Source organism: Lepidothrix coronata, unplaced genomic scaffold, assembly GCF_001604755.1.
Source record: "Lepidothrix coronata isolate B3197 unplaced genomic scaffold, Lepidothrix_coronata-1.0 Scaffold203, whole genome shotgun sequence".
Classification (NCBI taxonomy): Eukaryota; Metazoa; Chordata; class Aves; order Passeriformes; family Pipridae; genus Lepidothrix; species Lepidothrix coronata.
The window spans coordinates 53,293-65,994 of NW_016690383.1; the positions used below are offsets into that span (position 1 = coordinate 53,293).

The following is a 12,702-nucleotide window of genomic DNA, read 5'->3' on the forward strand; positions in this document are numbered from 1 at the left end:
AAAGCCAATATTCTACAGAAAACCCACTACAGACATGCAAAAATTGGACAGGCTGTGCCTGTTCAGACACCCTCTGTCCCCAGATAAAACTATATACTCAAGGACAATTCTGTGATGCTGTAACCTCCTACTTCAGCACTATACTTCTGACTTTCCACCAAACAAACACGCGTGACATACCTTCTAGTAAGTCTGATGCTGATCCTAAACAATATTCCATAACAAGCTGTATGGGAAGAAATCAAAGTAGTTGTTAGAAAATCTCTAACAGTAAATGTACATTTTCTAGACTTCTATGGAGAAATCTGGAACTGACCCTTGGAGCACACAGTGCAAACTGCCATTACAAAGCAAGTATTGCTTGGAACATAAGCCCCATCCCAGCACTGTCACACTGGCCCCTCCCATAAGCACAGCTCTAACTGGCATTAGCATAACCCTCCTGTGTAAGATACCAAGCAACAACACTTGTGGGGAAAGCAAAAGCACATTCATAACCAGTTATGTATTGTATTACATATCGTATTTTATATGCACATACTTAACAGGAACCTTAAATTGCACTTAACAAGCTTATCAGAGTATTAAAGGGCTATTTAGGGATTTACTTAAGATTCTGTTCCAGTCAGATTTGCAAAAGAGAAACTAAAACTTTGTCCTACAGATTTATTGTAGCTAATACATGAACAGTACTTACAACTTAAACTATTAGTTCAACAATATGATTTCTTTAGTATATTGTACTGCAAAACTTGGTCAATGATGGGTGTGCATTGTTTTAAATACTCATTTACATGAAGCTAAATACACTAGAACAGCAGTACATTCACCTTATTCTGTAAGTGAAAGTTTCCCTAGATGAATTCCAAAAACTACATTCAGTTTTACTGATCACCTGTAAGCCCCTCTGAGTCTGTGCAATGCCAGTGGCTCAGGTGGCTCCCAAAAGCCAGCTGGAGAGATTTTAAAGCTTCCTTAACCAAGGCAAGAGAAGTGCAGAGCAGCAGATGCTTACCCATGCTGTATGCTCCCGCAGATAGCAGCCTTTGTATTCTATACTGTTAGGGTGTTTTATTCTTTGGAGGAACTTGACTTCCTTAATAATATCCTGCCATTTCTGTAGGGAATAAAACGAATAGAATGACTTTATACAACTGTTACCTTTGGTTTTTTTGGTTGTTGTTATTATGTCACTTAATTATTTTAAGAGGCAAAACTATCTCAAGGTTTCAAATCAAAATAAATTTGCATCAACACTGTGATGTTCACTGTTTAACTCCTCAGTAGACCTACAAAACAAGTTGTTGATTAATTAGGCTGTATGCAAGGATCTCTCATCAGTGCAATACTTTATATTTTATGTGTGCACACGATATACTGGTAAACACTTAATATCTGAGCAAGTCCTCAAAAAAGAAGAGATCCTCTTTAAACAGATACCATTTCAGTTGTCAAATCAAACGTACACTCCAATCTGAAAGAGATGTGGGTGATAAGTGTCCTCCAGCAGGATCAGCTGTCTCCCTCTTAACTCTTGTAACTACAAAGACCTACCCCTACTAGTCACTATATTACACTAGATGAGGTCCCATTTATCAGCCACCAAATATCTGATCATGTTCTTGATAACGTTTCTCTATTACTAGTTTAGTTTTTACAAGGACCAATTTGAAATGAGTTACCTACTAGACAAGGGATTGGTTCTTCAGGGAAAAAAAAACCAAACAGATAAAACAAGGCCCAGGCTTATAATAAGGGGAGCTCTGCCAGTGCAAGTTAGAAGTAGAGAAGACCTAAATGTCAAGTTCCAATGTCTGCCTTGACACTGCCACTGCTCCCCTCAGAGACCTCCAAGTTCTCCCACTTGCTGCACATCCACATCTCCTCAGGCAAGGAAGGCAAAAGCTTGTGAGTGCAACAGCAAAACTACAACTACCAGGAAAGATTTTCAAAACCAAATGCAGTAGCTGAAACCATTTAAGTATGCAGGAGTCAACACAAGAGTGTTGACACTGCAAATGTTTTTGAGCAAGAGTATCAGTTCTGAAGTTAACCAGAGGTAGAAAAACCTTACCTAACATCCAAAAGTTCAAAAGCTGTTTTCCAGGTCCTGTTAATCTCTCAGCACACTCTACCTCAGGCACAGGTATATGGCTGGGATTCACAGAGGGACAGAGGGTTCATCTACCCTAATGCTTTGGAAAACATGTGCAAAACCCAAATCCTCCTCAATAAAAATTTTAGGGTTAGAGAAACGCACGAAACCAGGGAACGTGGAAGCCACAACTGAGGCAGCTGATTGACTAAGTTAAGCATTTCTCAACACCAGAAACGTCATGAGAATGACACAATGCAGTTATACTAACATAAACTCTCTCACTGACACTGGAATGACCTCGCTGCCTTTTACCTTCAGCCTCAAAGGCTTTGAGGTACTAAGCAATAAAAGCCAAATCAAGAAAGCACTTCTACATCGGGAGAGAGAGGTGATATACTAGTCAAGAAGTAGTCACGATTTCCTGCATAAAAAAAGCCCCAAGATCACATTAAGAGCACAGTAATACATTTTTCAAAGGTTTTAAACTTATTTTTAGTATAAAATATGAATTTATTTCAGGGAATTATTGTTCCCAGCAATGATAAAATCTTACTATGAAACCAAAGTAAATACAAATGATACCAGAATTCCCTTAATCAATTTTCTTTACATAGGCTGGATACTCCAGCAAACTTCTGAACAAAACAAATAAATATGGAAGTAAAATAGAAAGTTTTAATCCTCCTCTTATTACTTTCTTCAAAATAAAGAAACATACGCATTGAAGACAAACAAAAGCTATTTCTGAAGCATGCACAGTTTGTTTCATTCATGTGAATAGAGTATTTATAGCTCACAGTAATTAAAACAGTAGGACAAGTAGCAAGTACAAATTATTCTTTCATCAGTACACAGTTAAACAAGTCACCGCAGTGACAAAACAGAAACAGGCATAGCAAATTTAACTATGAAGCTGGAATTCAGGACTGCTGGAGAGACACTGCCACCTCTACCTCCTACACAGACATACACACACAGAGAGGAAGGAATAGTTCAGCTCCTGGGAGTGCAGATGATCAATACACAAAAGGCACAGAAAGCAATGAGCTGTTAGTCAAACTCATCGGAGCAAAGCTGCTTCTAAGATTGGAATACAGAGAACGGAGGGAGGGAACCATAAATGCCTGGAACAACATGCTTACAATAAATACTTCTGTTGAAAAATCATGCCACGATTTGATACATGTTATTTACCAGAAATAATACCAAATCAGCTGCTCATGTCATGTTGGGCTTTTCAAGAATCTGTATTAGCACTTAAACATTTCAAGTATAAAATCAACTATCTCTACTAAATGTCCTAGGGAAAAGAGACACATCTGGGGTGGCCATAAAAACACAATGTCTAAATCTCAGAGGCCCACTTTTGCAGACCTCTCTGCAAAGAGTGCCTTAATCCCTGGCTCTGGCAGTTCTTCCAGAATTATGCTGCTGTTCAGATTTTCACACTCATTCATTCACTGCTGTTTTGCCTTTGTTTCAGCTGCTCATGAACACAGTCATTCCAAGGAAGGATGTGTTCTGCCTCACTACTTTGTACAAGCAAGGCTCCCTCTGAAATTCTCAGTGCTGCATCCAGTGCTATTATTCCTTTGTCCAGGAAGCAACATGTTTTTTTTTAAGGTATTTAAAATGAAACGTTTAGGGGCAATAAGACACTAACATACAACCCCATCATTTTTAATTTTCTTTTTTCCTTTCTACACATTTATTTGGTCCCAAAGGGGCCTGGAAGAAGAGAGTCCTACCCATCTTTTCCAGGAGCAGGTTAGGCAGAAATAAACTGAGAACAGCAAACTGATTTGTTTTGTTTACACAGTACCCTCAATCACCTTTACAGTTATAGAAGAGATTTCTCTACAGGAACCCAAGACAATTAAAATCATCCCATATAATAAGTATTTGCAATGGTCAAGGTTTAATGTACAACATGCTCTACGTACCTCATTGGACTGCTTCCCACTATATGACATTTTCTTGATGGCCACCACTTCATTGGTGCGCACATCACGTGCCTGGAACAGGAAAACACGGTGCATCAGTTTCTTCAGGTCCCCATTTCCCATAAGATGCAAACCAAACGTACACATAAAAAACCATCTTTATCCCTCAGCTAACTTTTGCAGAGAGTTAAACTAAAATATCTTCCAAGGGGTGTGACTGCTGCATCTATTGGAAATTTCTTTCCTGTCTGTGAGACAAGGTATGACATTTCTCCATGCTCAGCAATCCAGCAAGTCTCTGCGGGAGTCGAGCACTGTGACTTCTAAACTAAAAATCACAGCTTTACAAAAGCAGCTCTGATTCAAGTAGAAGGGATTTTCCCTAAATCAACTTCCCTCCCTGCTCAGGTCCATTACAAACAAAACAGAAGCAAGGCTCAGCCCCCGTGTTCCATTCAAACCATAAGGAAAGATGTCTCAGGATGCACAGGAGATACTTGCTCCAGACAGTGCTGGCTTTCTCCCCAGTGCTCCCCAATATTAGCTTTTGTGTCTTAGAGGAATGCACACGATATAGAGAAAGATGGCAGTGATCTAAGTGACCCATCTTCAGACTGGACTTTCACTTTCTCCGTCCCACATTACTGTTATTTACACTGCACAATAAATGTATGTGGTTTTTTGCACTTCAAAGGCAAACTTCATGACTTCAGACAGCAACAATCCAACGTAACAACCAGACAGGAAGTTTTTTTTTTTTTAATTCAGCACCAAAGCAAGGATTCATTCCCCCTGGCAGGAGAAGAGGCAGCATCTCACAGGAAGGATGGCTCCAGACAAGACCCCAGATTTCCTCTGTTAAGGATTTCAGCAGTATAGGAGGGTGGTGGAGGAAAAGACCTCAGAGTCTCCCTGATAAGAATAATCGACTTGGACATGAAGCCAAATGATATAAATCAGAGTAATGTGCACCTCAGCATCCATTAATGACTGATGAAAATGCTGATTTTTAATATGTTTGTACTATCAAGCACAGCCTATCAGAACATGGATTAATAAAGTATCAGGGCTCTGCCTTTTGTAAAAAGATTTTTTAGTCATGTTTTAATTCTGCTATTCATTAAAAGAGATTCCCAGAATTCCCTGTCAGTCTTTATTTCAAACAGTTATGATAAGCTTGAACCAATACTATTTTTAATTTTCTTTCTGTTTCAGAGGATCCTCTGACATTACCTGTGAAGTTGGGCTGGGGGTGACTGTTTTTGTTGTTTGAGACAAAAAAGGGAAGAACAAAATTCTTACTCCTAGATCTTTACTAATTAGAGACAATCACTGAAACATTTAAATCAGTGAAGAACTGCAATAAAACAGGCAAGCAAAATACTAGAGTAGAGCAGAAGGAACCCAGCTCTAACAAAAGAGAGTGGGTTATTCTTCTGCTCCATCTGCAGTGTTCCAGTGTAGTAGGTTTCCTGTGTCAAGCAAAAGCTATTATTACACTGCAAAGCAGGGAGTAGGGTAAGGATAATACCAAAAATGATTCAGAGGTGCCAGACTTGCAGTTTCTAAGAAACTAAAACCATGAGGTGAACCAGCAAAATTCATTTCAATTATGAAAGAAAAAAAAAAAAAAAGAAACTTTCTGCCATTGCAGGATGCAACTGAAACAAAGGAAGAGACACAAGTAAACACTCAGCCAATTATCAGGTAAGATAAATGTATCACCCCTTGTTGGGATGACTGCTGAAAGGGAAGGAAGGTAGGTACAACTAACAATGAAACACTAAAATGTATTTTAAAAAAGGCAGGGGAGATTTCAGTATTGTATGGATTTTTCTATTTGTTAATTACCCACACATTATTTATCAACAGCATTTTTTGGTGCAGGCTGTATGCAATGAAAGCAGCCTGGTGAAAGGGTGCTGTGCACCAGAAAACCCAAGTAAGCAACTCTATTTCCAGAACACCTACAGTCCTACAAGGCTGAGAGAGGGAGAACCATCCCAGCTGACACCTCGGGAACATTAAAATAACGGAGTTTCATTTGCTTTTTTAGTTTCCATGTGATCCTGAACAATCGAGAAAAGACTGTTCCCAGACAAAAGCCAGGAAGATGTACAAGGTCAGTTCACTTAAACCATCCAAATGAACAAGGCTTGTTTCATGGCAGGCATGTATGCACATATATATCCTGCTTTCCTCCAAGACCTCCACACAAAGGACCAACATCTGGTGACCAGAGTAACTTCAGCACTGAAACACGCACAAAGAAAAAGTAGAATATTTCACCGGCCTCAGTAATACCCTTTTAAGCAGTTATTAACTACAATCCAATATTATATTAATTAGAGAAAGTTTAATTGTTTGCAGTAGCAGAACCAAAATCTTGTTAAAGAAACTTTAGAGGAATAAAGTACCCAACACATAGACTCCCCTACGTTTTCCTTCTTCATGCTTAATTAATTCACACGGAATTTCCCTCTCCATGTTGTCTTTCTCATGTCTTTGGCTTCAGTTTGAGATATGGGGTACATTGCAAGAAACAGTTTAATGTTCAAAATCTCAGAACTGCTAGCAGTAAAAAAAAGTGCAAGACAAGACTTATAGGTTAAAACTTCCTAACACAAAACTAGCAAGAACGTGTCTTTATCAGAAACATTCTCTTGACAAAAATAAAGCCCCAAAATGGGCTGGAGTTGTGTGATGCAGGCTTACACTTGTCTTTTTTCGAGTGCCAAATCAGACATACTTTCTGTCAAAGAAGCACAGTCCTAATACCAGGAAGTAATTGGACTCAACAGTGAGTAAATACTGACTTACAATGAACCGATAATTTTAAATGGTGGGGGGAAAAAGAGAAAGAAGGGGCTAGAAATTAATGGCCTCTGATTTTCAATCTCTTTGTAGAAGGAGCTGGTAATGGGCCATCAGCTCTTATCAAAACAACAAAGCTCAAGCAGCTACAAATGCCTTCTTGTTGGTGTTTGGGAATGCTGTTTGCATCCAGCTCACAGGTGTGTTATGGGTTTCCTCTCTAACATAGTGTTCCCAAAAAACTTCAGTAATATTTCTTTAACAGTATTTCCACAGAGCAGGAAGACATATTTGTCAGTTCCCTCCTTTTATATTCACTCTTTAACCACACGGAGTAAACGAGGTGAATTTAAGGCTGCAGGTGAGTTCTGTTTCATTAGAAAACAGTTCCTCCCCCAGATCTGTTCCCAGACAGTGGTGGCTCATAGTTTTAAGCCGGGAACAAAATTAAGAAGCTTTTCCTAATTAGTTCATCTGTGCTGCATTAAATTTGTGCTGGAAGGTTCCCAACATGGTCTGCTGCAATTATTAACACTGAATAGGCATCTCAAAAAATAGTGACACAAATGGCTTTCTGAAGGAAAACTGGCAGGTTTGGCCACACCTCCTACAATTATAAATTTGAAAAGGTTTTCTGAGGAAAATGTTTTTTTCATGAAGGCCTCACGGTATTTGGTTAACACACAGCGACCTGCATGGAGGTTACCAAGAGGATCCCACTGCTGGTTGAGCTACACAAGCAGCCTGGGAAAAATTCTGCTGTCCAGACGTTCATGTCAAGTAAGTTTTATGCAGATGGATATTGGGATTCTTGCCTGCAGTAGGAAAGGATGTGACAGGACAAATGACAATAAAAGCACCGACACTCAGGTGTCAAACACAAAGAATGGCTGTAAGGGAGCCTGGGGGGATGAATGAAGGGAGAGAGAACTCAATTTCTCTCAAGGAACAAGAGGTGATAAGGAGGTGATCAGACTAAGAGAACTGCATTGCCAGTCAGAATTGATGGAGCAGAAGTCCATGCTTTCTATTTGCAGTTAAATCCCTGCTTGTAACATAACAATACACGTAAAAGCACCAGGCAAGGACCACATTTCCAGGTTTTCTTTTCAGTTTGTATGCAAATGCCTTCCAAGCCCCAAACATCATATAAAAGGAGTCACAGCAGTTTAAAAAGAGACACAGCTAAAATTCACAAGTCATGGAGCTACTTACAAAATAAACTGCTCCGAAGCTTCCATGGCCAATCTCTCGGAGATCTGTGAAGAGCTTTTCTGGATCTTCTTTGAAGAAGAGCTCTGCAATTTCGGGGTCCTTCAGGCTGCCCGCTCGGCTGGTTGATGGCATCCTGCTGGGCAGTGAGCCGACCGACTATCTGGGTTTAAAGTGCTGCTTCAACCCTTGGCTCATCTGTATGAATGGAGCCTCTTCAGCATGGATTACTGCAAGAAAAAGATTGCAATCCTTCACTGATTATCCTCTCCTCAAAGAGCCCGAAACGAGCTACACAGCAAAGCAGCTTCCACTTCCTCCAGAGCAAGCAGCCCTGGTGAGTGAAGCAACACAACCTGTGTGCCCAGATAATGTCACAGCCCCACTGTGACACCAGTCAAGCATTTCTCCAGAACACAAATTAAAACCAAAACACAAAACAGGACTCATTCCATGCTCCAGCATCTGCTCAATCACCTGCAGAGCAGCCACAGAATCTCTGACCTACAGCAATAAGCAGTTTGTCACTAGAGAGCCCATATTACTGTAACACCCTCCCTCTGAAGAGTTACACCCACTGTGTCTTAGAGAATTGTCAGGACCTTGTGATGTCTATCACAAATTGCCTGTTCTTCTGAGGCTTACATGCAACTCCCTTCTTCAGAGGAACAGCATCCAGGACGGGAGATACCCAGTTCCACACACAACGCACGTCCTTCTGCTCTGCTTCAGCAGAGGCAAACACACATTGTAATTGTGGCAGCACATTTTCATTGTGATAGCACATGAGACAATGGACAACAGTGCACTGGCAAACGCTTTCTTCAGAGGAACTTGTAACTTCAGACACAACTGGGAATGTATGAAATCCCTTCTGTCTGCACTATAAGTTTGCTTTCACTTACTCCAAGTTTTATACCTTGGAATCTATCCAGAATAAAAGTATACTGTCGAGTTTTGCTAAACTCATACTGTCTCTTAACAACAGGTGATGCCAAACAACCACTACAAGTAAAATGCACTTTTTTTTTTCTATTTAAGGAAGGTATTTGGATTTCCTCTCAAATCCCTTTAAATTGTCACCAATAAAAACAATTCTGTTACTGGCAAACAGTCAATCACACATCTCACTTCTTTCCAAAAATCCCTGTCTGGTCAAGACTTGTGCTTTTTTTATTCATATTTTGTATCTCAAATTTGTTTTTTGAAAAAGTTGGGGTTTTCTTTCCACTATGAAGATGTAAAAGACAACAAACCTGAGTTTAACCAACATATCAGAAAGCCCTATCCCTGTCCATTTCTCCTCCATTTCTGGATGTTATAAACTCCACCTTTCTCCAAGCCTCTAGACCATCAATGAATCATTTGTTTTCCACTCCCTGCAGAGCAATTTCTACAGGGATGGAAAAAGACATACTCCTTCATGTTTGTGATCAGTGGTTCTCTTCTCTAGACAGTTGCAGCACGTGAAAGTGCCAAACTCTGCCTGCTCCTTGTTAGTTCAGAGACCTGCCAGCGTTGCTGCACAGAGAGCAGGGCTGTGAGACACAGCCAGGATGTACCTAGTTGTAAACTCCACAAGAGTGTTTAGTTTTTAGGATGAAGACATGCGTGGGAGAGAGAACACAGGGAAGGGAAGCAAAATCCAGCTTTTCCATAGTTTTCCTCCAAGCAATCAGCATTCAAAAGGCTTTACGATGCAACCCAGAAGGTGTTTCTGTGATAGCTGGTTCTCAGGGGCTAAGGAAAACCCGGCACTCAAATCCCAGTGGTGGACCAAGTATAAAAACATATATATATAAATATATATATATATATATACACACACATACACACAGAAAATCTGCAGCTGGCTCACAACTCTGCCACACTGCACTGGTGAGCACACACAGATTTCCTATGGATGCAGGATCACTGCAGGAGCCTTGGAAGCAGCCGGTACCCGCACACAACATATCCAACTGCCAATGAGGCCGAGTGGGATGCACAGGAACCTTCCCTTCCACCTTCCCTTGCATAATGCAGTAACTAATACCGTGTGGGAAGGGAAATAATTAGCTCCAGCTCAGCCCGTACCTGAAGCACACTACATTTATGAAAGCTGGAGGAAAAGTGGGATTTTTGGTATTTTTCTTTCCTTCTTTCTTATAAGTCAACAATATTCCACTTGATTCCAGCTCTAACAAGCACATAACACTGAAAGACAACTGTTTCACATTTACAGCCCCCGACGAAACAATAGACAAAAAGCATGTCAGAAAAGCAAGAGAAAGGAGCTGGGGGAAGGGAGCTGATAACCAGAGCACACTCAGTATTATTGAAGGAATGTTTCTTGGATCGACGGTAATGATGTCATGTTCCATCTTTTAAGAAGCATCAGATTCTTACAAAAAGGACATTGTTGTTCAAAAGCAACTGCTGCAATCCCAGAATGCCCTTTTCCCTACATCTGTTAGTCAGAGGGGCTAGGCTTGGATAAACCTGCTAATATGGCCAAAAGTCACATGTCCCCGCGAGCGAGCGTGTGAGAGCCAGCGCGAGGGGAAAACCCTGCGCTCACAGCTGACATGGATTACAGCTTTTCCCCCTCCCCACCGACCCCCGATGCCAAACCAGCCACCAGACTCCTTCTTGGCGTCCTTTCTGAGCATGCCTCTGAAATGTCATCAACAGGAACACTTCTTACTGCAGCTAAAACTCCGACCAGGCCCACTGACAACACACACAGACGTGGGACAGGACAGAGCAGAAGTTCTCAGCTACTGTGGTACACCTTAAAATATAGCCTTTTTTCCCTTTTTAATCCTGAGAGCATCAAGACAAATCTCATTACCTTTATTCTTGGAAATAATTGCTGCTTTGAAATGCATGAGAACAAAAATATTAAGTATTAAAATCTATTTAACAGAGTAGTCACAAACGTGTACATGACACTGTGCTTATCATTTGATCTGCTTAGATGGAAAAATAAAATGCATTCATGTAAATTCCATCCATAAGAAAGCTTTACACAGTCTCACCTAATATTAAGTGCTCTCATTTTTTTGGATGCTACAATATTAAATTCCCTGAGTCTTCGTTTTAGCCAAACAACAGGCACTGCCTGCCAAAGCCCAGCAGTGCCAGGAGCTGAGCTCTGCCTCCTGCCTTGCAGTAGTGACACCTGAACGCTGTGGGGAAATGGAAGGGAAGGCAGAAGTGACGTGCAAACAGTTACTGCATTATTTTAAGTGCATTAAAAATACAGATGAGTCTTAAGATAAAAAAGAAAAAAATCAACCCTACAACTAAGCTGCACTGAAAATTAAATCACATATCAGCAGGCAGCTGGTTTTTTAAAGTACAGTCAAGTTGCACTTGGGTATTTTACATTCTTCCACCAGTGCAGTCTCTTCACTACAGGTTTTCTGGATTGGTGGAGCTATACCATCAAACACACTTGTTGCCAGTGGATGAGACTGGTCATCTCACCTTAGGCAGCTCAGATCAGGTGGATCCTGCCCTGGCCAAAAGACAGGCACTGCAAACAGGATACGGCACCCTCTGACTGTGCCTATCTCTAACTCCAAGCCACTTTGCAGGCTGCTAAAATTAGATAAATAAATTCACATTTTTTCCTAGTTGTCAGTCATACAAAAACAGAATATTGTATTGCATAATCACAACTACTGGTACTTAGATCAACTCCACTCCTAACCAACAAGGTGATGTAGGAACATGAGAAAGATTCAAAGCAAACCACAGAATGACCAAGATACAGGACTGGCCCAACTCTATTTCCACACAGTAGGCTGAACTCACTGTGTTTAGTTAGTGGCATCCATTACTGGTGTAAATGACACTGACTACAGGCCAAAATGTTTTATCAAATTACTTTCATCTGAACAACTATCAGTTAGCAGAAACCGCACGCACACATCCACAAAAGTCTGTGAATCGATAAGATGTTTCATCCCTGTAATTATGGCTATATTAAATGTACACACACACCCCTTGAACCTCTGGCATAAGGAAGCTGAAGATGAGGACGGGATAAGACCTGTTCTCTGTGGAGTTTTCTGCCTCCTGCTCAAGCTGAAGTAAGACCCACCCCTGTGACTAAGATCCCCTGGGATGCTGCAGAGCAGAACAAGCAAAGCTCAAAATGGTCAGTTGCCATATTTAAAGTGCATATTTAGGTCTTATGCTGCAGAGACCTCAGAGACATTAAAATCTGTCCACACTACACTTGAACTCTGACGGCTGTCGGTGTCACAGATAACTGTTTTCATGTAATAAACCAATGCACTAAGAGGAGAATGTGCCTGGCCTTCCCTGCAGAGGAGAAGGGAACCTACTTGCTGAGATTTTCACCTGTCCATCATATTATTTCTCAAGTTCCCACACAGACCAACTCAGTGAGAGTGAGGTGCTCAGTTACACCAACCATGACACGCAGCAAAGCACTTGTAGTCCCTTAATGTGGTTCAAAAGTTTGTAGAAATCGAATTACCCCACAGACTCGCTTGTAGATGATTAGCAGTAAAAAGCAGCACCCTTTGTCCATACAGATGACGTTTCAAGGAATTAACATACCCAGCATCCTTCAGCTTCTATACACAAGAACATTAGAGCCAGAGCTAAACAAATACCATG

At 40.8% G+C, this 12,702-nt stretch overlaps 1 protein-coding gene across 4 annotated transcripts in view; it reads right to left on the reverse strand.

The window, feature by feature from the left end:
* TAOK1 (TAO kinase 1) overlaps positions 1–12,702 on the reverse strand; it is a 70,009-nt gene that overhangs the window by 33,038 nt on the left and 24,269 nt on the right. For 3 of the 4 annotated variants that reach the window (XM_017832555.1, XM_017832552.1, XM_017832553.1), the window contains exons 2-5: positions 8,071–8,297; positions 4,042–4,113; positions 1,016–1,117; positions 181–226 (exon numbers count right to left, since the gene is read on the reverse strand). In XM_017832555.1, coding sequence (XP_017688044.1) covers positions 181–226; positions 1,016–1,117; positions 4,042–4,113; positions 8,071–8,202 — 352 coding nt within the window. In that variant the 5' untranslated portion in view covers positions 8,203–8,297. Of the gene's footprint in view, positions 1–180; positions 227–1,015; positions 1,118–4,041; positions 4,114–8,070; positions 8,298–8,712; positions 8,782–12,702 lie in introns of those variants that run through there. The other variant, XM_017832554.1, reaches the window with a different exon arrangement.